Source organism: Capronia epimyces, assembly GCF_000585565.1.
Source record: "Capronia epimyces CBS 606.96 chromosome Unknown aczIQ-supercont1.11, whole genome shotgun sequence".
Taxonomy (NCBI): Eukaryota; Fungi; Ascomycota; class Eurotiomycetes; order Chaetothyriales; family Herpotrichiellaceae; genus Capronia; species Capronia epimyces.
Window position 1 is genome coordinate 102,538 of NW_006912914.1, and position 27,209 is coordinate 129,746.

Consider the following 27,209-nt stretch of genomic DNA (forward strand, 5'->3'; position numbering starts at 1 on the left):
AGGCTGTATCGCGCATTACCATTAATACACGGAGCGTGACTGTTGACATCCTTCGCCCGGGGTCAGCACTGTCAGGCAGGACGCAAGAATAGCATCTAACCAAAGCTGTGGCCACCAGTGCTACGCCACCGCGTGTTCGGGTCTAGGGGCCGCTGCCACTGGCCTCCTAAGCCTGTCAGCCACCAACCAGGAGGCCTCGCACCCTTATTCGGGGCTCAAAGCCCCCGGGAACTCGAGCTTGTGTGTTTGACTGCTAGGCCCGATGTGCTCGCTAGGACCGTCCTGCAGGGGAAGTCCGAGCGCAGTCTGACCAATCATTCACCCAAGCCGTGCAAATCCTCCAGGGCAACGCATTGTATACAGGACACAACACACAACACACCTACCTGCCAATGCAGGTTGTTGCGGTGCTCCGGCTGATGCTGTGCTGTTGTGGTGTTGCACAAAAATGGCCTACTGGCTCAGACGAAGACACCAGCTCTCCTGTTGCCGTTGTGTATTCATGATCCTGAGATTTCCTAGAATGATGTTTTTTTTTTGCCTTCAAGCGGGCCAGCGGCAAGCACCGCGAAGATCCAGACGAGCCTAGTTTCACTTTGTCAACTTCGCCTGAGACAAACGCCAAGTCACGTGACAGCCCCGTCGGCCTCGGGACCTGCATGTCTCATCGGTGTCGACATGTTTTTCTGGCTGTCAGAATTCCGATGTGTGTCCTCCGTACGATGCTGTGTTCCTCTCCGACGCTGCGGTATGCAGTCTGCGCTTATCATTACAGTTTCCTCCGCTGCGAGGCCAAAAATAAAGAAAGAAAGTGAGTGAGCAGGAGAACAAAAGAACAAGATCATGCGTTCGGAGTATCCGTTTCGCTCTTCCCACTTGTTTACAGAGTAATTAGATGGATATAACCTTTTCGTCCCCACAGCCATTGCAGTCTCTGTCTCTCACCTCTCTTGTTACTGACAGCTTGTCCTTGTCTGCGGCTCATCACTATTGGTCCAAGGAGCGAGCGATGAAGAGGATGGCGATTTGACCATTCATTTTCGATATCGAGGCCCAAATCCACTGCAGGATATACTCGGTGGGGCGACGAGGCTGTCCCCGGAGGTACAAGATGGGATAGCGGCACGAAGAGAAGCGAGTCAGTAACTCAGGCCGTCTGCGGCATGTGGCATGCGGCATTCGCACACAGAAGCGAACTGCAATCAAGCCAGTGAAGTTATCGACTGGGCTAACGGTATACCTACCAATGGACCAATATCCCGGGCCGTTCAACCGCAGGCGCTGAGGTGTAGGTATAGAACCAGCATACGGAGCAGTCAGAGTGAATCAATCGCAAACCTGAGGATGGGTTTTTCGCGTGATACTATTACCATAGCCATGGCACAGTACGGAGTATCCATACCTCTGTAGATGTCAGCCGAGAGGTGCCGGTCAAGTTCACAGTGTGGCAGCCTGTGGCGCAGACAAGTCCTCGATGGTGCAAAAGCTCCACTGTCTCATTGCTTGATGGATGACTGGCGAGATCCCAAACAAGTCCAGTGGTAAGCAGTTCTTAGCCGGCTGCGCCCCTTGGGCCTGGCCCTGACAGGGGAACGAGGAAGGGTAACGGTAACGCCGTGACAATACAGCGGCCCTCAAGGTTCACCCTGGCTCTAGTAGTACCTGGCCTTAAAGTGCAATGCCCACCAAAATACGGATACAACATCGCCTGCGGCTCTTCCCTGCACCAAAACACTCCTTGAATGTCCAAAGAGCACTGCTGGCACATCTCACTCGCTTCATCGTTTTCCATTGCCGCATCTCTTTTGCTACGACTTGACGAAAACTCTCGCTGTCATCTCGTTTTTGTATGATTGTTTGTCGCCGTCGACTTACGTCCTCTTGACTTCCTCGCCGTTCGCTTTCAGCCCGTCAACGGTCCTCGATCAGTCCGTGTTCCTGTATCGACTCTGCCCTCGCTTCGACCACGCCATCAATGAGCCGGAGGCCTCCCAGGTCATAACGGCATAGGAGCCGGCAGAACATACACTTTTAACAACATCGACGCGTTCAGGACTTTGTCAACCACAATGGCCAGCCGAGGAAACGTCCCTGCACATCTGCAGCCCTCGTTGCCCGCTCTGCCCGCACATCTGCAATCAGATACTCACCTGACAGCTCATCTTGCGAGCCGTTTTCACATCTCCTTACCGACAGCAAAACTGTCGTCGCAGGGTCTGATATGTCTCAATACCTTCACCTCTTCGACCCGAGGACCGAATGGAGACAAAGAGGGGAGTGCTATGGGTGAGGCGGAGGATCTGGCTCGCAGGGCATGGGCAAGGTTGGGCAACAGAGCAGAAGACCAAGCCATTATATTTTTGTATGTCTCCCAAAGGTCTGCCATCAAATGTACAACCCTAACTGTGCAACAGCGGAGAATCTGGGTCAGGGAAGACGACGGTCAGGTCGCACCTTCTTTCCTCCTTCCTCTCGTTTTCATCCACACCACTCTCCTCGAAACTATCCCTCGCCGCCTTCGTGTTCGACACTCTGACCACTACCAAAACGACTACCACCCAGACTGCCTCTAAAGCTGGCTTGTTTTACGAGCTGCAGTACGATGCTTCATCGACCATACCTACCCTCATTGGAGGCAAGCTGTTGGACCACCGCCTGGAAAGGAGTCGAATTTCGCATGTTCCGACAGGTGAAAGAAGTTTCCATGTGCTATACTATCTCCTTGCCGGAACTAGTGCGGCTGAAAAATCTCATCTCGGCCTTGATGGCCATGTCAATGTCACGACCACCGGGACGGGGCTCAGCAGATCAGCATCAGTGGCGCAAAAAAGATGGAGGTATCTGGGCCATCCGACACAACTGAAGGTTGGCATCAACGACGCCGAAGGCTTCCAACACTTCAAAAACGCCTTGCGCAAATTGGAATTCCCCAGAACGGAAATCGCGGAAATCTGCCAGGTGCTCGCTGCAATCCTCCATATCGGTCAACTCGAGTTTGGTACTGGGCAGGCCACCCTCACTGCGGCGGAAGAGAGTGGAGGATACTCACACGAGGGTGGTGAAACGGTCACAGTGGTCAAAAACACGGACACCTTGGCGATAGTGGCGGCTTTCCTGGGGCTAAGCCTTCCGGACCTCGAAGAGAGTTTGAGGTACAAGACGAAAACCATTCACCGTGAGCGCGTCACAGTCATGCTGGACCCCAAGGGTGCGCGAGAAAATGCCGACGAGCTGGCCACGACGCTGTACTCGCTGTTGGTCGCATATATCATCGAGAGCATCAATCAAAGAACCTGTGCCGCCGAGGACTCGGTTGCCAATACCATCTCGATAGTGGACTTTCCCGGCTTCGCTGACCATTCTTCCACCGGATCAGTTTTGGACCAACTGTTAAACAATGCTGCGAATGAATCGCTTTTCAACACTTGCCTCCACAGCTTTTTCGAGAACACAGCCGAGATGCTGGAGAGCGAAGAGGTCAGCGTTCCAGCGACAAGTTATTTCGACAATTCAGACGCTGTTCGTGGCCTGCTCAAGCACGGGAACGGCTTGCTGGCAATTCTTGACGACCAAACACGCCGTGGTCGGACAGATCTGCAATTCTTAGAGAGCCTTCGAAAGAGGTTTGATAACAGGAACAAAGCCATAACTGTCAGCAGCTCAACTTCAACCATACCGGGCAGCAACTTCGTTAGTACCAATCTTGCTGCTTCATTCACGGTCCGTCATTACGCCGGCGAAGTGGACTACCCCGTCCACAGTTTGGTCGACGAAAATGGGGACGTTGTCTCTGGCGATCTGATGAACATGATCAAAGCCACCAAGAGTGATTTTGTGGCCAGCTTGTTCGGTCAGGAGGCTTTGAATACCGTCAGTCACCCCGCCGAGAAGACCGCGATTGTGCAGGCCCAGGTTAGCTCCAAACCACTCCGCATGCCGAGTGTATCAAGGAAGAAGCATGACCAATTGCGCCGAATGGCAAGTCGAAGAGCAGATCGCTCCCCAGCTCTCCAAGAAGATGAACCTGTTCCCGGCGCAGAAGAATCTAGACTCAGGCGAACAAAACCCACAGCAACAGGTTTGACGCAGGGTGCTGCCGCCCAGTTCCTGTCGGCCTTGGATAATATCACGAAATCGTTGACCGCGCCGAACGTGAACAATTATTTTGTCTTCTGTTTGAAACCCAACGACAGACGGATAGCGAATCAATTTGACAGCAAATGTGTCCGTCAACAAGTCCAGATGTTCGGGATTGCTGAAATCAGTCAGAGGCTACGTACAGCTGATTTCAGTATTTTTCTACCATTCGGGGAGTTTCTCGGATTGGCGGATACCGACACTGGAGTTGTGGGGAGCGACCGCGAAAAGTCACAACTTGTGCTCGACAGTAAACACTGGCCGGCAAATGAGGCCCGGGTCGGCAATACTGGTGTCTTCCTCAGCGAACGTTGCTGGGCTAGCATTGCACTTATCGGCTCACACAGTTCCGCTTACTTCGGAGGGGAAGCTGGCTCGCCTTCCAGACCTCTCACTCCCGGTCAGAATCCTTTCAGTGATTCGAAGGCCGGATTATTGTCTTCGGCCGACGGGACCCCTGGATCTTTTTACGGCGATGAAACCAAAGGAGGCGGTTACTTTGGAAGCCGGGAGCTGGATGCTAAGTCTGATGCCGGGGTCTCTGCATTCCATTCAGGGGATATGTTCCGCAATCTCGAAACCAAGGAGGAACTGGCCGAGAAAGGCAATAAGAAGAAGATGGAAGAAGTCGATGTTGTGCCGGTCTCCTCCAGCCGAAAGCGATGGCTTGCCATTGTCTACTTCCTTACCTGGTACCTGCCAGATTTTGCGGTCAAGTGGGTTGGTGGCATGAAACGAAAGGATGTTCGAACCGCCTGGAGAGAAAAATTTGCCATCAACCTTCTGATCTGGCTAAGTTGCGGCTTCGTGGTTTTCTTCATCATCATCTTCCCTGAATTGATCTGTCCGAAGCAGCATGTGTACTCGGCAGCCGAGCTGTCATCGCATGATGGCAAGGGCAAGCATAGCGCTTATGTGGCTATCCGAGGAGAAGTGTTCGATCTGGGTGCTTTCATGCCGAACCACTATCCCTCAATCATCCCCTCAAGCTCGCTTAAGAAATATGCTGGTGTTGATGCCACTGGATTATTTCCTATCCAAGTCTCGGCTCTCTGCCAGGGCAAAGACGGTCGAGTAGACCCGACTGTCCAGCTTGACTACACGGCGACCAACATCAGCGGCACTGCCAGCGTCATCAGTTCGGCCGACCCGAACCGGCGGTACCATGATTTTCGCTATTTCACCAACGATAGTCGACCAGATTGGTTCTTCGAGCAGATGATTATGCTAAAGGCCAATTTCCGAAAGGGTAGCGTTGGATACACTCCTCAGTATGTCAAGACCCTCGCCAAAAAATCCAAGTCAATCGCGATTCTCAACGACAGGGTGTACGACTTTACCACCTACAATCAAGGCGGGCGCAGCGTTCGGGCTCCCCCGGGTGAAAAAGTGCCATCAGGAGTTGACACAGATTTCATGGACTCACTGGTGGTCGATCTCTTCACTCAGCGAGCCGGCCACGACGTCACCAAGTACTGGAACGCACTTCCTATCGATTCGACTCTACGAAACCAAATGCAGACTTGTCTCGACAACTTGTTCTTCGTAGGGGTGACGGACACTCGAAACTCGGCCCAGTGCCTTTTTGCCCGATACATCTTGCTCGCCATATCGATCCTACTTTGCAGCGTTATCGGCTTCAAGTTCTTCGCCGCACTCCAATTTGGAGGCAAAAATGTGCCTGAAAATCTGGACAAGTTCGTCATCTGCCAGGTCCCGGCCTATACAGAAGATGAGGAATCTCTTCGCCGAGCTATCGACTCTGCCGCGCGGATGCGGTATGACGACAAACGCAAACTACTCATTGTGGTATGTGACGGAATGATTATCGGCCAAGGGAACGACCGGCCGACACCTCGCATTGTCCTGGACATTTTGGGCGTTTCGGAAACGGTCGACCCTGAGCCACTCAGCTTTGAGTCCCTTGGCGAAGGCATGAAGCAACACAACATGGGCAAAGTCTACTCGGGTCTTTACGAGGTACAGGGACACATCGTGCCTTTCATGGTGGTTGTTAAGATCGGAAAGCCCTCGGAAGTATCCAGGCCTGGAAACAGAGGCAAGCGTGACTCCCAGATGGTCATCATGCGCTTCCTCCATCGGACTCACTATAATCTGCCCATGAGTCCACTGGAGCTGGAGATGCACCACCAGATACGCAACATCATCGGTGTGAATCCGACCTTCTACGAGTTCATGCTCCAGATCGACGCCGATACGGTCGTTGCTCCCGATTCTGCCACGCGGATGGTCTCGGCATTCCTGCGCGACACCCGTCTGATTGGCGTGTGCGGCGAAACGTCTCTCTCCAACGCCAAGTCATCCTTTATCACCATGATACAGGTGTACGAGTACTACATCTCCCACAACCTTACCAAGGCTTTCGAATCTTTATTCGGATCTGTGACGTGTCTGCCTGGCTGTTTCACTATGTATCGCATTCGGGCCGCCGAGACGGGCAAACCCCTGTTTGTCAGCAAGGAAATCATTCAAGACTACTCGGAGATCCGGGTCGACACATTGCACATGAAGAACCTGCTCCACCTTGGTGAAGATAGGTACTTGACCACTTTGTTGATGAAGCATCATTCCAAGTACAAGACAAAGTACATCTTCCATGCCCACGCCTGGACTGTTGCCCCCGACAGCTGGAAGGTCTTCATGTCTCAACGGCGTCGATGGATCAACAGTACGGTCCACAACTTGATCGAACTGATTCCCTTGCAGCAACTCTGTGGCTTTTGCTGTTTTAGCATGCGGTTTGTTGTGTTCCTCGACCTCTTATCCACCGTTGTTGCGCCCGTCACGGTGGCGTACATTGTATATTTGATCGTTATACTTGCCACTTCGTCCGATGTGATACCATTGACAGCGTTTATCCTGCTCGGTGCAATCTATGGTCTGCAAGCGATCATTTTCATCCTTCGTCGCAAGTGGGAAATGATTGGTTGGATGATAGTATACATTCTGGCGATGCCTGTTTTCTCCTTCGGCCTACCGTTGTACGCGTTCTGGCACATGGACGACTTCAGTTGGGGCAACACTCGTCTGGTCACGGGCGAGCATGGAAAGCAGATCTTGCTCTCCGATGAGGGCAAGTTTGACCCCGATTCCATTCCGAAGAAGAAATGGGAAGAGTACCAGGCGGAACTCTGGGATGCACAAACGCAACGAGACGATGCGAAATCCGAGGTGTCAGGTTACAGTTATGGTACCAAGTCATATCTTCCGACCGGATCTGTCTACGGCGGGGGATATACCGAAAGCCAGCATCTCATGCCACCGTCTAGGTCTGTCTCCCAGCTTGGCATTCACCTGCCGGTCTATGATGGTGGACACAGTCAGTCCAGGCTGTCACTGGCGCCGTCAGAGATGCTAGGCAGTGGCATGGTGCCAAGTGGGCGATCGGTGGCAGACATGGAAATGTCCGACTTGACCGGTTTGCCCACAGACGACCTGCTCCTGAACGAGATTCGGGACATTTTGAGAACGGCCGATCTGATGACAGTGACGAAGAAGGGCATCAAACAGGAACTGGAGCGGCGGTTCAACGTCAATTTGGATGCGAAGCGGGCGTATATTGGAAGTGGTATGTTTAACCTTGAATGCAGCTCTGATTTCCTCACTAACCTTTGTCTACAGCTACTGAAGCGATTTTGTCTGGTCAGCTGTGATCTATTCACTTGTCATGTCCTGGGGTGGACGCCTAGACACGCTAATACAAGGGGAGTTTTGGTCGGTAGAAAAGATTGGGAGGTTTTGGGGAGGTTTTGATGAACCTGGAATCCGGACTGCCTCTATACAGCATACTCCTTGGCAGCTGAAGCCTTACTAAGATGAAACGAATGCATCATATCTGCGACCAGCAGTGCGTGGTTGTTTTTCACGACCTAGAGTGTTGCCATGGTCAAATCAATTGTAGCGGGAACGGATGGCTTGCGATGCCTGTCTCTCTCTCATGAGGGGAGTCCAATAATATAATCATGCCAACGACGTTTGTTCCTGAGGTGATGATCTCGAAACGTGCTTCCATGGTGGACAGCTTGAAGCGCACCAAAAGCGTGAAGCTATCATCTGAGATGTCTTGTGGAGACAGATTTAATAGCTGACCCTGACCCCACTTGTATAGTTTCTGCGGCCGGACCATAATGTGAAGTACTTTAGTGCTGTACTCCGTAGTATTAGCTGATCAGAAGGCATGTAGCACCCATTATGTAATGGTGTGCCAGTGGGTACAGTAAAATATCCAGATATGGAAGAGAGAGAGAGAGAGAGAGATCAAGGAGAAGGGAAGGGCACAAGCGTAATGTTCCCTTTGTACTGCGTACCTCAGGCGCATGTATCTGTGTGTTTGTCGGAGACCGCGGCGAAAGGATTTGGCGACGAGTGACTCCCTAGGAAGGGGTGCTGGCTAGGTGGCAATGAAGATAAAAAGTTAATTGATGCTGGTCAGATGAAAATGACTTGCAGTCACATGCAACACAGATGGATCATGATTCCAAGGTGCTGCAGCCACAGGGTGTCGCCCGTTGTTCTTTGATCAGACCCAGACTCAATCAGCATCTGCTCCAGACCAGCCCCTCTCTCCTCCCCTCAATCTCGAACAGAATCAAGATCCAACGACCTCGGTTCGGGATGGGTGTTGTGGGCGGTTGGCACCATGTGCACAGAACATGTGTAAGCATCGTCACATAGCGCTTTCGAATCCTTCTAGAAGCGCGCGACGGTCAGTGCTGACTTGAATGACAACCAAACATAGAGGAGAGACAGCGGTGTCTGTGTCTGGATTTGCCAACTCCACCGTGTCCCCCTCTCCACCCTCCACCAGACACGAACACGCCGTGGTCACCAGGCAAGGTGGGTAGAGACTCGAGAGATCTCAGTGATCCATTCTCCACTGGAGCAGCACCATCTCGATTGGGCGCAAATCTGCGAGGTTTCCCCGATCTTATTCTATTGTCGCATCGTCTTGGTCTTTTTTTGGAGGGGTCTCCAGCCACTTTCGCAACAACGTCAGCCAGGAGTCGTCTTCCCATCCGAGGTCGTTCCGCAAACGTACCATCGGTGTGGCAATATCTTTACAGGCGCAGCTGAAGAAAGGATCCGCATCGTATTGAGATCTTGCCTCCCTTGGCCCCTGTCGGATAGCTATGTGGTGGTGCAACCATGAGAGCGGAATACTTTAGAGGACCAGGCTGGCGGTAGAATAGAAGGGAACTCGTACTCCACTGCGGATAGGAGGGCCACAGCCCGCAATCTGATCTTGGACTTCGGTCGCATCCAGAGTAACATTGGTGACATTGCTCCTGAGGCAGCTGCCCGGGGACCTACCCAGATTGGGACTTTTGCCGGCGGAGGTGGGAGTGAGTTCCCTGGCAGCTGACCCATGAATTTGGCTACAGTAGCTTCCTGAGCTGCCATCCTTGCGCAGGTCGAATGTGAAAGCGAGCGGAGTGGCTACGTCCATTCGCCCATTGGATCCAGGGAACCAAGGTGACAGCTGGCCATGGACATCATGGGTCCCGCTTGTCGATCACGGAGTACGTACGAGTAGCTGTTGAGACTCGAGAGGTAATAGCATGCGATTTTCCGTCTCTCCAATCAAGTGCGCCACTGTGTCTATTGTCACTCTCCAGCTTTTGAAGTTCTTTCGGCGAGTCCCTCAACCCTCGTGGGCCAAGCTCTGTCCAATGTCTGTCCCTCGACGGAAGGAGGACCGTGTTCGATGAGCAGCGAAGTGTGCTATGCTGTAACATCGGCAAGGAGAGGCATGTTCGGGGGCATCAAAACGCTGGGTAGAAGTGAGGAGGTGTTGTCATGCGGCGCCATGGCTACCTAGGTAGGTTCTGGGGAAGCCTAGAGGAGGAAAGGAGGAAAAATCAGCCAGATACTAGCGGTGCCTGGGGATCCAGTAGCAGCGTGCAATCTGGCTAGAGGCAGCCCCTAAGCCCTTACAGTAGGACCTGTGGCGTCGTCCCCGGCTCTGGCTATAGCTCCTTAGGCTTAGGGGCCTTGGGCCTTGGGCCTGCGGGGGGGTGGGCTGACGGGCTGATGGGCTGATGGGCTGCCGGGGCTGATGCTTGTATGCGAAAAGAAGGCGACGGTCCCCTGGCCTGGTGGCAGCTTCTCCGCGATTGACGCGGTCGAGGCATCATCGTGCGTGCAATCGGGCCTCCATCCAGCAATGAGACAATGAAACCTTTGTCCCCCCCGGCCCAGACGCCTTCGAAATTTGCAGTCGATGACACCCTGTGAATGACTGTGAATTGTGAATCGTGACTCGTGACTCGGTGGCTTTGCGAATTCCACCCAGTGAGAGGGCAACCAAGTCTGGGAGCAGGCAGTCAATGCCACTGGAATTCCTTGTCTACACGCGAGGCCCAATCACACCGCCGCGCCCTTGTCGCATTAGGAATTCCTCTGCGATCACCTGGCGGACGGTACAGTGAACTCGTCCCTCCCAGCGTGTCATCGCAGACCCTGGACGGAGACGCAGCTGCTTGGTTGTCCTTTCGCGTTGAGCACCGCAGCTGTTGTCCCCAAGCTCTTTGTTTTAAGAATCCCGCCTGCCCCCTCCTCCGCCTCCGCCTCCGCCTCTGCATCTGCCTCTTGCTCTTGCTCTCGTGAGCTGATCCTCTCCTCTGTGTCTGCCAACAGCAATCTCTGCCTCTGCTCTTCTGCCTTGTGAAGCCTTGACCTAAGGACAAACACAGTCCCCAGTCCCTTCAACATGCCGGGCGAGATCCGCAGCCTCTCTACCACCACCGATGTCAACCGCATCGAGGCCCCCGTCACCTGGAAGGCCTACCTCATCTGCGCCTTCGCCTCATTCGGAGGCATATTCTTTGGCTACGACTCGGGTTACATCAACGGCATCAACGGCTGCAAGGAGTTTATCCATGTCATCGAAGGCCCTAATGCCACCGCCCTCTCTTCGTCCCACCAGTCTTTGATCGTCTCCATCCTGTCCTGCGGAACCTTCTTTGGTGCTCTCATTGCCGGCGACGTTGCCGATATCATTGGAAGAAAATGGACCGTCATCATGGGCTGTGTTATCTATGCCCTCGGCGTCATCATTCAGATGGCCACCGGACCTGGTCATGGACTCGGCGTCATCGTTGCCGGCCGTCTGGTCGCAGGATTTGGAGTAGGATTTGAAAGCGCAGTCGTCATTCTCTACATGAGCGAGATCGTAAGTCTCACAGTCTTCTTTTTCCAAAAGCCTCCGGCTAATGCGGTCTGTCGATAGTGCCCTAAGAAGGTTCGAGGCGCCCTGGTGTCCGGCTACCAATTCTGCATCACTATCGGTTTGCTCCTGGCCGCGTGCGTGACCTACGGCACAGAGAACCGCACCAATACAGGCGCCTACCGCATTCCAATTGCCATCCAATTCATCTGGGCCATGATCCTTGGTGGAGGCTTGGTGTTCTTGCCAGATTCGCCCCGATACCATGTCAAACGAGGGCACATCCAGAGAGCTATTGACTCTCTGTCTCGGCTGCGTGGCCAGCCTAGCGACTCGGAGTACATTCAAGTGGAACTGGCCGAGATCATCGCCAACGACGAGTATGAGCGACAGATCATTCCTAGTTCTGGCTGGTTCTCCAGCTGGGCAAACTGCTTCAAGGGCGGTCTCCGAGATCAAAGATCCAATCTCCGCCGGACGATTCTGGGTACTTCTCTCCAGATGATGCAACAATGGTAAGTTTCACCCTCGCCGTAGCGGCCAAGACGCAGCTGACATTGGGTCCCCGCATAGGACGGGTGTCAACTTTATCTTCTATTATTCCACTCCCTTCCTGCAATCCACCGGGGCCATCTCCAACACTTTCTTGATCTCGCTGATCTTCACTCTGGTCAATGTCTGCTCGACCCCGATCTCGTTCTACACCGTCGAGCGATTCGGCCGCCGCCCACTTCTGATCGGTGGTGCCTTCGGTATGCTGATCTGCCAATTTCTCGTCGCCATCATTGGCGTGACCGTGGGTTTCAATAAGACACACCTCAATGCTGCCGGCGAGAGCCGTGCCAACAACATCCCGGCAGTCAACGCCCAGATTGCCTTTATTGCCATCTTCATCTTCTTCTTCGCCTCCACCTGGGGTCCCGGTGCCTGGGTTCTTATTGGCGAGATCTTCCCTCTCCCCATTCGATCACGTGGCGTTGGTCTGTCGACTGCCTCTAACTGGCTGTGGAATACTGTAGGTGCCAACCTCCCTGTCTTCTTGTCTCGTGCTAACATATTGAATCCAGATCATTGCTGTCATCACTCCCTACATGGTCGGTCCAAAACACGGCAACTTGCGCTCATCGGTGTTCTTCATCTGGGGCGGTCTCTGTACCGCAGCCTTTGTGTATTCCTACTTCCTCGTCCCGGAGACCAAGGGCCTGTCGCTCGAGCAAATTGACAAGATGATGGAAGAATCCACTCCTCGAACATCCTCTAAGTGGAAACCTTCAAAGACTTTCGCCCATCACATGGGTGGCGAGGGCGGTGTGCTCAACAGCGAAATCATCGCCGAGGCTGAGCGCAAGGGCTCCGTCTTTTAGGTTTGAACAAGCCTCAATCAATGGACGTCCTGTTGGAATTGGATTTGGCAATTGCAAATAAGTTCGGGATCCGGGCCATAGAAGTTATCAGTGACCCCAAGGTGCACCATTCCCAGTGGAGGTCAGGAGCGTAGCAGGACCAAGTGTCCGGTGTTAGCATCCTTGCAAGAGCGGACGAGTTGCTCGCTGCAAGTAGTTAGTCATCCAATTCAGTTACTCACCAGTACTCAGTCAAAGAATCAAGCAATCATCGATATTAATTCTCCTATTTGACTTTCCCATCCCCAATCGAATCTCGAGGACGCGGATCGGTCTATCAGCATGTGTTCTTGTTGTATAGGGCTAGCCTGTGGGGCCTAGTACGGCATGCTACAGTAGGTCGAGATCATGTCGACACGCCAACCAACGCGCCAACTCGTGTAAAGCGGGTACGTACAGACAGACTAGCACCATATGCGCCTCGCCATCGGGTAGCGACATAGACAGGTGAGGATCTCAATTAAGCATTGTATTGTATTGTATTGCGTGGCACCGTTTCATCCCATAACAAAACATAACTAATACAAAGGAAAAGAGAGAGCAAAAAAGCAGATTGCGTGCATGCGTCCCATCGTGAAAAGCCATCAGTGATGCCTTTATACTCTGCAGGCCCCTAGCCTCACGTGAAGCCTACAACGTGTAGACCTCACCGGTGTCCTCCAAGAACATGATCTTGTTCGCCTCTGCCATCGACCTCAGTGCGGCGGTGATTTCGAGGTCGGAAAACTCGGCCTCGTCCCTCTCGGACATGCGATGATTGACTGCGGCGGCGACGTCGGCCACCGTAGCCATGTCGTTCTCGAACAGCGACGTCTGCGCCAGCGAGCCGAGGACGGCACGGAAAGAAGCCAGACGTGGCTGTGAGATGGTCGGTGCATCATCTTCTTCTTCTTCGGGCGTGGCGGCCCGTTGCGCTTGCGACTGCGAGTCGGTCTGGGTCGACGGGAGCTGCGAACTCGGTAGCGAGCTGGCGATGCTCATGCGAGACATTTGCGACTCGGCGCCGGTCTGTGGCTGGGGGTCATGCGCGTCCGAATCGTCCGAGTTGTCCTGCTGGGCATCTGCACGGCCGTTCGTCCGCGCCGGACCTCTGCCATTGGTAGACCCGTTGGCACGGGCGGATCGCTGGCTTCTCGTCTGTGGTTTGGAGCCCCTGCCACTGCCAGTGGTAGCTGAAGATCTCGTGCCGCGATATGGGGTATCGTCATCGCTGCTACTGCCCTCGCTGGAGGAGTCGTCGTCGGAGGAGCTCCCGTCGTTGGCATCGCGCGTCTTGCGGCGTTTCTTCCGCCCGTCTTCCTTGACAGCGACTTCGCGGAAAAGGGCAAACTTGAGAATCTCTTCGGCTGCGACGGCGTCGCTCTCTTCCACTCGGCCCGACAGCCTCGCCTTGGCATGGGCAGTGGACAGACGGATCAACGTCTCCAGCGTGCGTGCGGTGATGGGACTGGTTCGTCGTTCGTTTGCCTTGATCTGTTCGTTGCGCAGGTTCGAGTAGGCGCTCACCACGTACTCGCTGGCTTCCTGGGTCAAGACCGGCTTGCATCTGCTCTTGGCGTACTGGATGTACTTCTTGATGAACGGCATGCTGACTGGGTGCACTTGCTTCCTTCGGTTTCTGCCCGCGATGGAGAAGCCCGAGTGCAGGATGGCATTGTACTTTTCGTACACTTCTGTCGACTGAGTCGAGCTTTGCTCTTCCTGGAGACCGATTCCAAGAATCTGATTCGGTTGTTCGCGGATCGGAGCCCCCTCCTCCGTGCCCGGTTGGCGGTAGCGATGCATGTTGAGGACATGTTCGGAGATCGATCTGTCCCGTTTGTCGTCAATGTCGTCGGTGACAATGAAAAGCAAGTCGAAACGAGAGAGCAGAGAGTCCGGTAGCGCAATGTTCTTGTGTGGGTCTTTGTTGCTGTCGTATTGGCCAAATATGGGATTGGCTGCGGCAATCACACTGCATCTGGCGTTCAACGAGGTGTGAATCCCCGCCTTGGCGATGGTGACGGTCTGCTGCTCCATGACTTCGTGGATCGCTACACGATCAATGTCGCTCATCTTGTCGAACTCGTCGATACAGACGACTCCTCGGTCTGCCAGGACCATGGCACCGGCTTCAAGTCGTCGCTCTCCGGTTTCTTTGTCGGACGTCACTGCCGCAGTGAGACCGACGCCAGAAGAGCCACGCCCGGTCGTGGCAATCGCCAAGGGCGCGGTATTGAGGACAAATCTCAGAAGCTGGGACTTTGCTGTTGACGGGTCGCCGACCATGAGCACGTTGATATCACCTCTCAAGTGAGTGCCATTCGGCAGGTTCTTCTCCATCCCGCCCAGCAACATGAGCAAAATCGCTTTCTTGATGTAGTCATGCCCGTAGATACTGGGTGCAAGCGACTGTGAGAGTAACTCAAAGACGTTGCTCTTCTTGGACAGCTTGTTGATATTCCTGACGTCTTGATCCGTGATTGTGGCTTGAGCAATCCCGCCTCCTGATTTGGATGACAGTAGCACCACGTTGTTGGCCAGAATCAGCGTGCGAAAAATCGATGATCCTGATCCAGCGTTTCTGTTACCGAGAGACCTGAAAATCCCCACCAGCTGGATACGGTCGCCGGGCTTGACACGGTCCACCATGTCGTCGTCCATGATGACATCCACGCCGCGAGGTAGCTGACCGGCAGGCGCCCGCTCAGGCATTTCTTGTATGCTGATGGTCTGATGGTCTCGATATGTGCAGTATCCATACTCGGTGATTAACTAGGAGGGATTCAGCATGTCATGTGGAAGACCTGTCTGGATTTCCTTACCGGATTCCCGTCCCCATCTTCTTGGGGGTAGACGCTGAGACTCGCAGGTGCGTTTGCACTCATTGTCTGATCCCTGTATTCTCGGTACAGAAACTTTTGTGTCTTCTCGTTCCAGTGTACACTTTTGACGACTTTCGGCCTGACAAGACTGCACTTGGTGACAATTCCTTCCAGACACACCATCCTGTTGAGCAAGGCGCTTCCCAGCGTCCTGGGATTGCAAGTAGTCTCTCCAAAGGACCCGGAGAATGCCACATAGTATAATCTGTCTTCGTCTTGTTCAAATGGGGCCCGATTGGGGATCGTGGCAATTATGTTCTTCAAGGCTTTGTCGAACGCCGGGGAATAGTCAAAAGGTGTGTAGAGGATGCCGTCGGCAAGTTCTCGTGAATGGGTTCGGATGTCGTCAATGCTGACCACCAGTCGACGCAGGCCACGGTTCAGCATCAATACAATGTCAGCGCGGTACGATCTAGCTGTAGCGTCGGTCGGGTCGAGGAATTCCGTGGCAAGTCGGATCCTGTCACGGATGGCTTCATCGCGAAGCTGGGTGATGGTGAGCGCCATGCTGCGCGGGTCTCAACGGCGTTTCTGTTCGAGATCGGTATTGATATGAGTATTGGTGATCCTTGGAATGGGGGATTAAGAACGTTAACGTTCACGTTCACCTGGTGTCCCTGACTGCTTCAAGGAGGCAGATCAGAGATCAGGTGTGACATGACACGGTGCGCGCTGTCGACGCGTCGCGCGTAAAGTGGCTTGGCGCGTGCCTTAGGTCCTAGTAATGAGCAGCAGGATTCAAACATTATGATTGGTCCGTCAACCTCACATACAATTGGACTGTGGGCGGCGTACCTTAGGTGTGCTACGGACTACATCATTAGAACTTTCTCCCAAGTGAAGCTTGAACCTTCCACTCTGCACTCCGTACTCGTACCCGTCCACCGTATATGGAAGAAAGCAGATGCCGACATCGGGTGCCGGGCGACTGTTGGTTGGTGGAGCAGCCTGGAAGACCGAGGCTCCCCGGAACCCCACAGAGCGCAGGTGCGAGAGAGGGGCTGAGGAGGGTAAGGACTCAAGAGGGTTCTTAGGCAGCTCTCGATCGACCGACTATCCTCCTCTTCCCCTCCACCTCTTTTCCTTCCGCCAATGCTATATCTGCTCGTCTATCCCATCTGTCCTCACTAGTGAATGGGCCGTTCTTCGTCACAAGATGGATTAACGCGCCACAACGCAAGGGTGACATGAATATTCCCCTTCTGTTTGGCTGGCACGCAATTGCTTGAAGCCCACACAACGGAGCAGTGTCGCATGGTGTCGGCAAACCCTAATTGCTGCCTCTTGTTTTAAAGTGTGAGCAGTATTAATGTTTGCGATTCTTGCTACTCCAAGTTAGGTCCCGCCGTCTGAGATCCCATGCCCGTCCGTAAATATCCTACCTTCCAGGCAGAACTCACTTGAAAGGACAGTGTCGTCAGGCAATCTGAATACACTCGATTGAACAAAGCAACATAACAACACAACAATACACAGGCCGGCTGGCAATCCAGCGTCCGAAATGGGATCCGTCGGACTAGCAACATCTACATCGTATAGCAAAGGCCGTTAATCCCTGAGATGTTATCTTTCGTACTGACATAGTCCAACAGCGCTTACAGCACATCCTTTGCCTTCTTTGAGGCCATCTGGGAGGCTCGTTTCCCCTACAATTGCTCCTTGTTGAGCCAACGTTTGACTGACTAGTTCCCAGGCTGGCATCACTCATGTCTTCGTGAACCTAGGCTCCGACCACCCCTCTATCATCGAAGCAATTGTCAAAGGTCAAAATGAAAAGAAAGGAAGCTTCCCTCGAATCATCACCTGCCCAAACGAGGTACGCAGACATGGCACAAAGAGTTGGACGCGATGCTGAAATACATGTACACAGATGGTAGCCCTCTCGATGGCAGATGGCATGGCAAGATTGAGCAACAAACCGCAGTGCGTTATCGTGCACGTCGATGTTGGTACACAGGGTCTGGCTGCGGCCGTTCACAATGCTTCTTGTGGGCGAGCACCGGTTCTCATCTTCGCCGGGTTGTCTCCCTATACAATCGAGGGGGAATACCGTGGTTCAAGAACAGAATACATCCATTGGATTCAAGATGTCCCTGATCAAAAGCAGATCGTCGCGCAATATTGCAGGTATACGGGCGAGATCAAGGCCGGCCGTAATGTCAAGCAGATCGTCAACCGCGCTTTGCAGTTTGCAACCAGTGATCCCCAAGGGCCGGTATACATCTGTGGTGCGCGAGAGCCAATGGAGGAAGACATTGAGCCCTATCACTTAAACCAAGAGGTCTGGAAGGCAGTATCACTCGGCGAACTACCACCGGATGCTGTCAAAATGATCTCCCATGAGCTCGTCAAGGCGACAGAGCCTCTACTCATTGTGGGATACACTGGACGAAATCCAGGATCAGTCGCCGCAGCTGTTGCGTTAGCAGACAAAATCCCCGGACTCCGGGTCCTCGACACAGGTGGTTCTGACATGTGTTTTCCGGCCGATCACCCGGCAGCTTTGGGTCTGAGGTACGGTTCTGATCCAGCCATCGCCACCGCCGATTTCATTCTCGTGGTCGACTGCGATGTGCCTTGGATACCGACCCAATGCAAGCCCAGAGATGATGCGAGGATCGTCCATCTCGATGTGGATCCTTTGAAACAACAGATGCCCGTCTTCTATATTCCAGCCTATGCTCGGTTCAAGGTGGACTCCACTACATCATTTACTCAACTCAACGATTATCTTGCCTCGAACTCGGAGCTGAGTGCAGCACTGTCAGACGAGGCCCACATTACAGCCCGCAGAAAGAGACAAGAAGCTCATACCGCGAGGTGGAGTCAATTCAAGGGACTGGCTAAAATCCCTTCGGATCCTCACAACACCGCCATCGACCCCCATGTCCTGGGTGGACAGATCAGAGCGACTGTGCCGGAGGACACCATCTTTGCCGTGGAAGCCGTGACTCTGACCGCTTTTATCGCCGACCAGATTGCACCCGTACTCCCGAAATCATGGATCAATTGTGGCGGTGGTGGCCTTGGATGGTCCGGCGGTGGAGCGTTGGGAATAAAACTCGCATCCGATTACGAGAACCGAGACATGCAGTCGGGTGATCGCACCGGCACCAACAAAGGCAAATTTGTATGTCAGATCGTAGGAGACGGCAGCTTTTTGTTCTCCGTGCCTGGGTCTGTGTACTGGATCGCCCAGCGCTACGACATCCCGATCTTAACCATTGTCCTGAATAACAAGGGCTGGAATGCACCGAGAAAGTCCATGCTCCTAGTCCACCCGCATGGCGAGGGCAGCAAAGTCGACAACAAGGCCCTGAATATCAGCTTCGAGCCGACACCTGATTATGCCGGCCTCGCCAAGGCAGCAAGCGGTGGGCATGCATGGGCAGCGACTATCTCTACGATAGCGGAACTACTCGCGGAGTTGCCCAAGGCCGTGGATGCGGTCAAGGGCGGTAGATGTGCGATTCTCGAAGTCAAGATCGGGGCCGGACTGCCGACGGCACCTGTTGGAGAAGTGACCAGTGCAGATGTGGGTGACTCTAGTGGCTAAGATGTAAAAAATCCATACAGATTACAACCCAGTATATGGGGTGCGCCCTGGTCTAAAGCCAATCAGGTACACGATAGCAAAGGTGGAGATCCAGGCCTAGAGTTGATACACACGAGAATATAAACAGTAGTCACCGAGATCTAGAAATATAAAGTAGTATGATACACATGATGGACCCTAGAATCCTAGTGAGTTATATAGTACGATATAAGCAGTGGCCGTCAATAGCTAGAAGAGTATGATATTCGGATGGCTACAGCAGGTCACCGGAAAACAAGTATCTAGGGCTATAATATCAGAGGCGGGCACCTTGAACGCACGTGTATCAAACTGCTTATCCATAGCGGCCAACAGGGAGGTTTGATATAGGCTGAAAAACACGCGGTCAAAGTATCTTGGTAGATATCCTTATCAATTCTAGGCGGTCACCTCAGAAAGATCCGGCAAGAATCATCGGATCGGAATAACTATCTGCCGAAGTGGAGCTAAGCCGTTTACGGACGCTGGGCAACTTTGCCGACGAGGCTACTTCAACCTCATCTAAAATCTCAAGCATGTCAAGGGATGGAAACGCATGTCAGGATCGTGCTTTCAATTCATGGCCATCCACCAGCCAGGCACTGCTTGACATCGCAGAGCCATATGGCTACTATGACCATGCCATAATAACTCGATGCTACCGAAGTGGTAGTTCCACCTGTCGCGATGCTAAAAATCCACTTGCTCGCGCTCAACAATCATCAGGTTCCATGGCAATCCACCCCCCCTGCTTCCCCCCTATCCCTACCCCTATTCTCATCCCCTGTCCTCTATTGGCGAGATATCAGCCATAGATCTCATGTGCCAGTTGCACCATCTCATCCCGCATCTGCTCATAGTCGCGGGCCCACAACGTTACCAAGCGAAGGTATTGTCTCCATGCGAACCAGGTAGTCCTGGCTTGATAGCTCAGGAATGTCTCAGTGGCTGAGAAGTTCGGGTTCTGTATCTCGAATACTCTCCGAATCAGGTCGACGATATTGAGACTTCCGAGGTCTTCTCCTGGGGCTAGGTGACCAAAGCGAGCCGCCACGGACTGAATCCACCGATCCTGACGGTTTCTGTACTCGATCACGGTTGCTTGAACTGTCACGTTCTCGGACGTGCTCTGAGTTCTCATCCTTTCAATCTGCAATAGAATCTCCATGATCCTATCTCTTTGCTGGGTGACATTCTGTTGCAATTGCTGGACAGTCATGCTGTCCTCCTGATGCTGCATTGCTGGGGCTGGCATATGCATAGCCATAGGAACAGGGGCAGCGAAAGCAGTCGGTATCGGAGCAGAAGCAGTCACAGACTGAGGAGCCAGGACAGGGTTCATAAGCGAAGGGACAACAGGAATGGCCGGCCCAGAGGGCAATGGTGGCAGTCCTAGCTGGCGTGTGGTTGGGAGAGGGAGAGGAGGAAGGTCATCATCGCCGTCGTCCTTCTTTCTCTTCGCTGGCACTCGCTTCTGTCCTGTCTCCTCTTTAGTCATTTGGTCCGTTTCGCGACCAAAGGCTGCTTGTATGTAATTCCACGGCCTGGTGGTCGCTTCGTTGTGGCGATAGTCTTCCGGCAACTCCTGCCAGATCTGTTCGGCGGTCCAGCCTTCCGCGATGAAAATGCGGAGCAGCGAGCCCCAAACGTGGTTTGGGTATTGTTTACAAATTTCCTGCAATGAGAGCCTTGCAGGCAGGATCGTGTCTGCCGCAGGATACTGTGATGACGAAGCACGGCCCATACGTCCTCTGTGGACTTCCAAGGGGTATATTGTCCTGGGGACATCGTCCAACCCGAACAGAGCAAGCTGGTTCAGACCCGAATTTCTGCCACGACCAAGCGTGATGGCTTGCTGTGAGGGCACCAAGTTTGTCGATAGCCTCTGGTGAGGCGCCGACCTCGGCATGACATCGCGCACACGGGGGAGTCGTGGATTGTTGGAAAACGCTCGCCTCCTACCATCAGTCCCACTACCTTGAGCAGTGCCTGGTCCAGCACCTTGAGCAGTGCCTGGTCCAGCACCTTGAGCAATGCCTGGTCCAGCTCCACTGCTGGCCAGCGGTGCCTGTGGTGAATCCTGGGCAGGATTTCCCTGCACCGGTATGATGCTGCTGGGTGCTAATGGATACTGTATCGTCGGGTTTGGGAGTGACGTGCTGTATGTGGAAGCGAGTGGTACGTCTTGACCCTGATATATTGCTCTGGACGGCAGAGCTCCCTCAACAGTCTCCTCGTTTTCGACTCCATACTCGAGTGGGAGTGTGTTGGCATTGTCGTTGGCGGACAAATCTGGAGCGAAAGATACCCACTGGTTCATGAAATCGTTTGGATATCTCATGTCATCCTGACCACTAGCTGGTTGCAAGCCCCCAGGGCTTTCGAACTCGGCAATTGCAGGGCCCGGCCCAATCAAAGCGAGCTCATTGAAAGCATTGTTCGTTAAAAGCGAGGTGGCTTGGCCCCCCTGGATGGCCATTCCCTCAATGTTTGGATCGATACTTGTATCGAACTGTGGGAAAGGATTCGCATAGCCAGCGGTGTCTGTGGGGAGCCCAATTGGCTGACCTCTCCATTCAATCTGCTCTTCGAAATCTGGAAACTCGATGGTGTGGAAGTTTGCATGGCCATACACACCACTAGGATTGCCTTCCGTGAAGGTTGTTTCGTCCCCCGGTTGGTCGAGGGCCGGGTCTTGGACATCTGGCCAACTGCCGATCTCAGGATTGAGATACTGCTGTTCAGTGTTGGCATCGCCGTCTGTTGGATGTGCTGAGGAAGATGGGTCATTTGGATCTTGTATGGCTCCCTTGTTGGGATCTGGATCGGCCACAATGCCAGCAGGGAATTCATCGTCTGGCCACAGTGTCGGGATTGTCTCTGGGTCTGGCTCGTCAGGCTTGGAATCACAGAGAAGAACACTGTTGTCTTGCTTACCATCGAATGGGAAGTCAAAAGGGTTAGACGGATCCATGTTGCCAGTGATTGCGGCTGCCTTTGACCCTGTCACAAAGAGCTGAACGGGCTGACGCTGGAAGACAGTGTCAAACAACTTGATCTGTGCAGGCTGGTGATGGATGGTAGGTTGATATCGAGCCGATCTATCAAGATCGACACCACTGTTTCCTGTCGTGACAGATTTTCCTGTGTCTCTTTGTACCAACCTGTCTGGATTAAGAGGGTGATACAAGAAAGATACTTTGTGAAAGCCTGACTCTTGTGGCTGCTCACTGTTGAGATCGGGTGATAGACGGTGAGGCTCGGCGGAACAACTGGGCTAAGATTTATAGGAGTGTACACGGATTCACGTACTCGGAATACCTTACCAGCCTGGAAGGTCCGGCAGAAAAGCATCGATCAATACGCTATTGTGGTCTTTGGATAATAGCATATGCATTTGAGGCAAGGTCTGCGAAGAATGACAAGAGCCTACAGAACCCCGATTCAGAGCAGCACCCAGCAAACCGAATCTACATTTCAACTTAGTCGGCGTCACCTGGAGCAGGAGTTAAACGAACAATGCAGGCCACACTCGAAAGACACCAACGCTCGAACGGCATTGTTCACTTCGAGAAGGTCATGGGTTCTATTCTATGTCTGGCTAAAGTACGATTTGATTTCAGGAACCCGATCGAGCGTTCGACCAAGCCTTGTGCCTTCTCTGAGAGCCGGTCTCCAGCCTTCGACCAAAAAAAGAATGCCATCGGGCGTTTGAGATTGAGCATGACTGGCCGATTGGCCCTCATTCTATTTCTCGTTTTCATAAACCTCCCCGTGACCAGAGCCCAAACCAGGTGATATGGGCTCTGTGACAGCCCTTTGCGCCGTCCTGTTCAGAGTCAACGAGGCTGCGTTTGTCAGGGGAGATGACACGATCTGCAAGTGGCAAGTGGAGAGCGGCAAGTGGCAATATGGGGCGCCGAGTAACCGATGAATAAAAGCCAGGTAATGTGATTGAGTCAGGAGCAGGACCGCAGCGGCTAATCTCCGGGTCCCAGGCTATTGTGGTGGAAGAAGACAAACCATATTTACTCTCCACTGAAAGCATACACTACGACCCCTGACGTCAATGTGCTGTGAAGGCAGGTCACGTTTTGAGGGACTGCAGACTGCGGTGAAGAGCAAAGAGCAAAGAGCCTACCCACATTGCGATATCGCAGATCAAAGGAGCTTGAAGCATTGCATTGTTAGCACTTCTACTTCCCGTGTTGCAGAGATCCTTTATTCAAATGGGAGGAAGGAAGAGCAGAGACAGGCCTGTGCTGTGCAGTGCTGGTCTTTCAGTGTGATGGATGGCATTTGTCTATTGCAGGGCTTTATAAGAAAACCGATCTGTGTGAGACGATCTCTATGACTGACTTCGTGACAGCCAGCTGTCTTCGCCGATCTATTGACACGAGACCTCCTTCGAAGCGCAGTTCCGATCTAAGAATCCTCCATTGTCACCGGCAGCCAGCCGATCTGAACACATTTACAGCCAGCTGTCTGTGCCGATCTGTGCAGAGCAGGGAAGCAATCTGGGAAAAACACAAACCTGCTGGAGTAGCGAGATGGCCTTCATATGGATCCTGTCCTATACTCCTTTAGCTCTGCTGTCCTTCATTTCCTCCTCTTGTCGATGCAGGACCCTTGGTGGCCGAGCTATGCAGCTGCAGCAAACTCAGCTCCATCCTTTGTAAGGGGATCATTGTAGAGCGAAATCCTCGTGACGATGACTTGGTTCTTTCTAGGGAATCTTCGAACAATCCTCCCTCGTCTTGCACGATCGATACGGACAAACTCCCCACACTCCCCTCTCGATATCGATCGACAGCTTGCTGGAGAGCCGTCAAAAGCCATCATAATATGCCAGCTCCGTGTCCAGCAAGAAGTCCATATTGTCTTCCACGGCAAGTTCGCAGCGTTGATAGTCAAAAGGAGCCATATCTGACAGACCTTGGTGTGGGACTTGGATCACTAAACCTCCGTCAGCTCCGTTTCTATCGAGGGAAAGTCGGTCTGCTTCGCCTGCGTCGAAAGTCTCACCGTGCCAGCACATACCTCTGCTGTCATCACTCTGCAGGACAGCATCTGCGATGAACATGGCATCACTCACAGCTGGGCCAGCCATGTTTTCTGGGACGAATCGCAGGGGCTGGGCAGGACTAGGGCCTCTTCCCGCCGAGACATTCTCCAACCATTGCATCATGTTTGCAGAGACATAATATCCTTGAGGTTGAGGCATTGGTTGAAGATGCTGGATAGGTCGCTCAGGTACTGTATTGGTTGAAGTGGAAAATTGTGCTGCCAAGTCCGCGGTTGTCTCGATAGCACGTTTGATGAGGCCGGGTATCCGTACTTTCTTGTCGCTCTGCCGCGCGTCGTTCAGACCTTCCACGAACTCACCGAGCTCCGCAGCCATATCCTGGTGTTGCGCAAGGATGATGTCGGCAGCATCTGTCTGCCATTTAGCATACACTTCAGGCGTATTGAGAACAGCCGACCAGTCAGTGCCAGACGCAGAAGGGTTGCAGGCGGTGAATCTGTCATGAGCCTTGGTGTTGATCAACTTTTCGAACACCAGGTACCTCTCCTTGCTGGAGACGTGGAACAGCGGCAGCAAGTTGTGAGTGGCTGTTAGGTGGACGATTTCGAGAACCCATAGTTCGTGCTGCCTGGTTGTGGCGTTGTGGGATTCGGCGTCGATGTCGATTATGCGATATGCATGTTTCAACTGTTCACGCCAGCAGTCGTCCAATTTGATCAAGTTTTCTTTGAAGGTACTGCTTGATTCCTGAACACGCAGGTCTTGCACGTCTGGGGCATGGGCCGGTAGTGCCTTGAGCATCTTCCTCCCTTTTCGTTGAGGAAGCGTCCGCACTCTCTGAGCAAGGGGGTTCGGGAATTTGCCTTCGAGCTTGCAAGCCCCGTATCGATCGCTGCCATTCTTCAAGGCCTTACGGATCTTAGGCGCCTCGCACAGCTCCTTGACCTCGTCATCAGTCATGCTCTTGATACGGGCTTTGAGGCGTTTGCCCAGGAAATTGGCTCGGTTGCCGTGACCCTTGCTCCCCGCAATCCGGTAGCGTCCGAGCAGTTGGAGTGCCTTCTTCGTCATTCGGTTGTATATGTCAAGTCCGGTCCAGGTCCATTGGATGAAGGCATCCAGATACTTTCCTTGGAGGTGGTTTGGATACAGTTCGCAGATCTCCTCCAGGGACGCCTCGTCTGGGATAGGTTCGTCGTAGCGTGGGAAAGTCGGGATATCCTTAACCTTAGTAGGTTCAGGGTTAGGGTTAGGGTTCTGGCACCCCCGAGTACCTATTCTCGACTTCTGGTGCCCTCGGGTACCTTTTCTCAACCGGTACGGCTTGTCTGACGTCTTGGGTGGTGGCAATCGTGACGAGGCCAAAGACTCGGGCGCCAGCAGCGTCGTGTATACTGGATAGTGCTGGGTTCCTGCTAGCATAGCGGCGGTAAGCGAGTCGTTGCCGTTATAGGAAGAGGAGGACGGCTCAGAGGACCAGTGGTACCAGCCTTGGTCCATGATGCTGTGGTGCTAGCTCTATAGATCTCCAAGATCCAGGCGGTCGGCAAGCAAATGCAGTCGGATGATTCTCTGCAGCACTCGCAGCTTGTTTTCGGTCCTCCAGGGATACCGAAACGCGACCTGATCTGTTGCCGATGACGGATGGAGAAGGAAGATCTAAGAGACTGTCAAGCGAGCCTGAAGACAGCTGTGGGAAGGTTGTGGGAGGAGTCAATGCAGATGGGGAGGATGGGCCGAGCAGCATGGTGCTCTTAAAGAAGGTCAGTGATCTTCAACTAAGAAGTAGAGGTGGTTGTTGCAGGTCTATTCACCTTGTCTAGTGAGGCAGTGGTGTCTCACTCGATCTGAGACTCGCGGCGCAGCCTCGCCAAAGAAATAGGCCTGCGCTGCCTTGTGTTCGCCGCGGACAAAGGAACGTGCACTAAGAAAACGAGTCTTTCTCCCCGAGGTGCAGTTCACAGCGACGACTGGAGCATTCACACGTCCGCGTATGAGCTCTACGAATATCAAGCCCGAGTAGTCTCGGTGTTCTGTCTGAAGGCAACAGTTCTGGTCCTGGAACCCTGATCGGTTCTCGCAGGCTGGCCCTGCCCTCTGTCGACCTGAGGCCATGAGGGTTTCAGCCTTGAGTCTTAGATGCTACACAATGCCTGGCACTGCAATCGGTGAAAGTAACCAAACAATGCCGTGGATAAAGCGTGAACAAAGAAAATGCCCGAACAATGCTCACAATGGACGTCAGGCTCGACGAGTGAACCATCAGAACAATGGAAGTTTTCATCAAAGAATCCGTGGCTTTACCAAATCGTTGTAGCACCTCTCCTTTGACACCAGTCTCTCAGTTCGGCTTGGACTGGGGTGGGCCGAGTCGTATCTATCGCAACCAGCATGCATCATTCCCGGGGGCCTGGGTAGTCAACTCGACTTTTATGAATCCCACTATCATACAAGTGCTACGACTAGTTCTCCTGTACGGTCAAGGTCTAGGCATTAATTCCGCTAAGGGGCGAGTCTTTTTTCAGAGGTAGTGCTTGGTGGTGCAAGTAGATTGACGTGGAGGTGAAATTCAGGGGCAACAGCCTTGCCAAGACCCAGGCCAAGCAACACCAGACACTCAGCTGCGGAGCGCAGTGCAGTTTGCTACTACACAGGATCAACAATTGACCATGTTTCTTGCACCTAGCTGAATACAAGTGGTGCGAAATAGACGTAGGCGCATCTTTCATACATGAACTATTCACAAATTGCCTACCGCCTGGAAGTTGACCTCCCCCTCCTTTACCTACCGAGTCGCACGCCTTGATATTAGAGTGGCGCAGAAGTAAGAGAGGACATGTCTCCAACCCGTCCCCATAGGTGTGCATGGATGAATCAAAGACTGGTGACATTATGGTCAAGTTTCTGTTCGTCGGCAAAGACACGGAAAGAAACCATGGACTGTGTGAGGGCGTCAGGAAAGAACACCTGGTGGGCTTTGATTCACAACTTCTACTACTACGACAACAATTACAACAGG

The 27,209-nt window shown here is 53.1% G+C and overlaps 6 protein-coding genes across 6 annotated transcripts; 3 read left to right on the top strand and 3 right to left on the bottom strand.

Moving 5' to 3' along the window:
• Nucleotides 1–2,069: 2,069 nt before the first annotated feature.
• On the top strand, nucleotides 2,070–7,811 carry A1O3_10078 (chitin synthase; the record flags this gene model as incomplete). The annotated part of the gene is made up of 3 exons (XM_007740169.1): nucleotides 2,070–2,362; nucleotides 2,415–7,726; nucleotides 7,780–7,811. The coding sequence occupies 3 exons, from the start codon at nucleotides 2,070–2,072 to the stop codon at nucleotides 7,809–7,811; spliced, it is 5,637 nt and encodes a 1,878-aa protein (XP_007738359.1).
• Nucleotides 7,812–10,867: 3,056 nt separating this feature from the next.
• Nucleotides 10,868–12,687, top strand: A1O3_10079 (uncharacterized protein; the record flags this gene model as incomplete). The annotated part of the gene is made up of 4 exons (XM_007740170.1): nucleotides 10,868–11,329; nucleotides 11,387–11,838; nucleotides 11,897–12,338; nucleotides 12,391–12,687. 4 exons carry the CDS (start codon nucleotides 10,868–10,870, stop codon nucleotides 12,685–12,687), a joined length of 1,653 nt encoding a protein of 550 aa, XP_007738360.1.
• A 669-nt stretch (nucleotides 12,688–13,356) lies between these two features.
• A1O3_10080 (minichromosome maintenance protein 3) lies at nucleotides 13,357–16,097 on the bottom strand (the record flags this gene model as incomplete). Its single annotated transcript, XM_007740171.1, has 2 exons — nucleotides 13,357–15,480; nucleotides 15,531–16,097. 2 exons carry the CDS (start codon nucleotides 16,095–16,097, stop codon nucleotides 13,357–13,359), a joined length of 2,691 nt encoding a protein of 896 aa, XP_007738361.1.
• A 1,378-nt stretch (nucleotides 16,098–17,475) lies between these two features.
• Nucleotides 17,476–19,146, top strand: A1O3_10081 (uncharacterized protein; the record flags this gene model as incomplete). The annotated part of the gene is made up of 1 exon (XM_007740172.1): nucleotides 17,476–19,146. One exon carries the CDS (start codon nucleotides 17,476–17,478, stop codon nucleotides 19,144–19,146), a length of 1,671 nt encoding a protein of 556 aa, XP_007738362.1.
• An 823-nt stretch (nucleotides 19,147–19,969) lies between these two features.
• On the bottom strand, nucleotides 19,970–22,138 carry A1O3_10082 (uncharacterized protein; the record flags this gene model as incomplete). The annotated part of the gene is made up of 1 exon (XM_007740173.1): nucleotides 19,970–22,138. The coding sequence occupies one exon, from the start codon at nucleotides 22,136–22,138 to the stop codon at nucleotides 19,970–19,972; it is 2,169 nt and encodes a 722-aa protein (XP_007738363.1).
• A 1,854-nt stretch (nucleotides 22,139–23,992) lies between these two features.
• A1O3_10083 (uncharacterized protein) lies at nucleotides 23,993–25,690 on the bottom strand (the record flags this gene model as incomplete). Its single annotated transcript, XM_007740174.1, has 2 exons — nucleotides 23,993–24,120; nucleotides 24,205–25,690. The coding sequence occupies 2 exons, from the start codon at nucleotides 25,688–25,690 to the stop codon at nucleotides 23,993–23,995; spliced, it is 1,614 nt and encodes a 537-aa protein (XP_007738364.1).
• Between the last annotated feature and the right edge of the window lie 1,519 nt (nucleotides 25,691–27,209).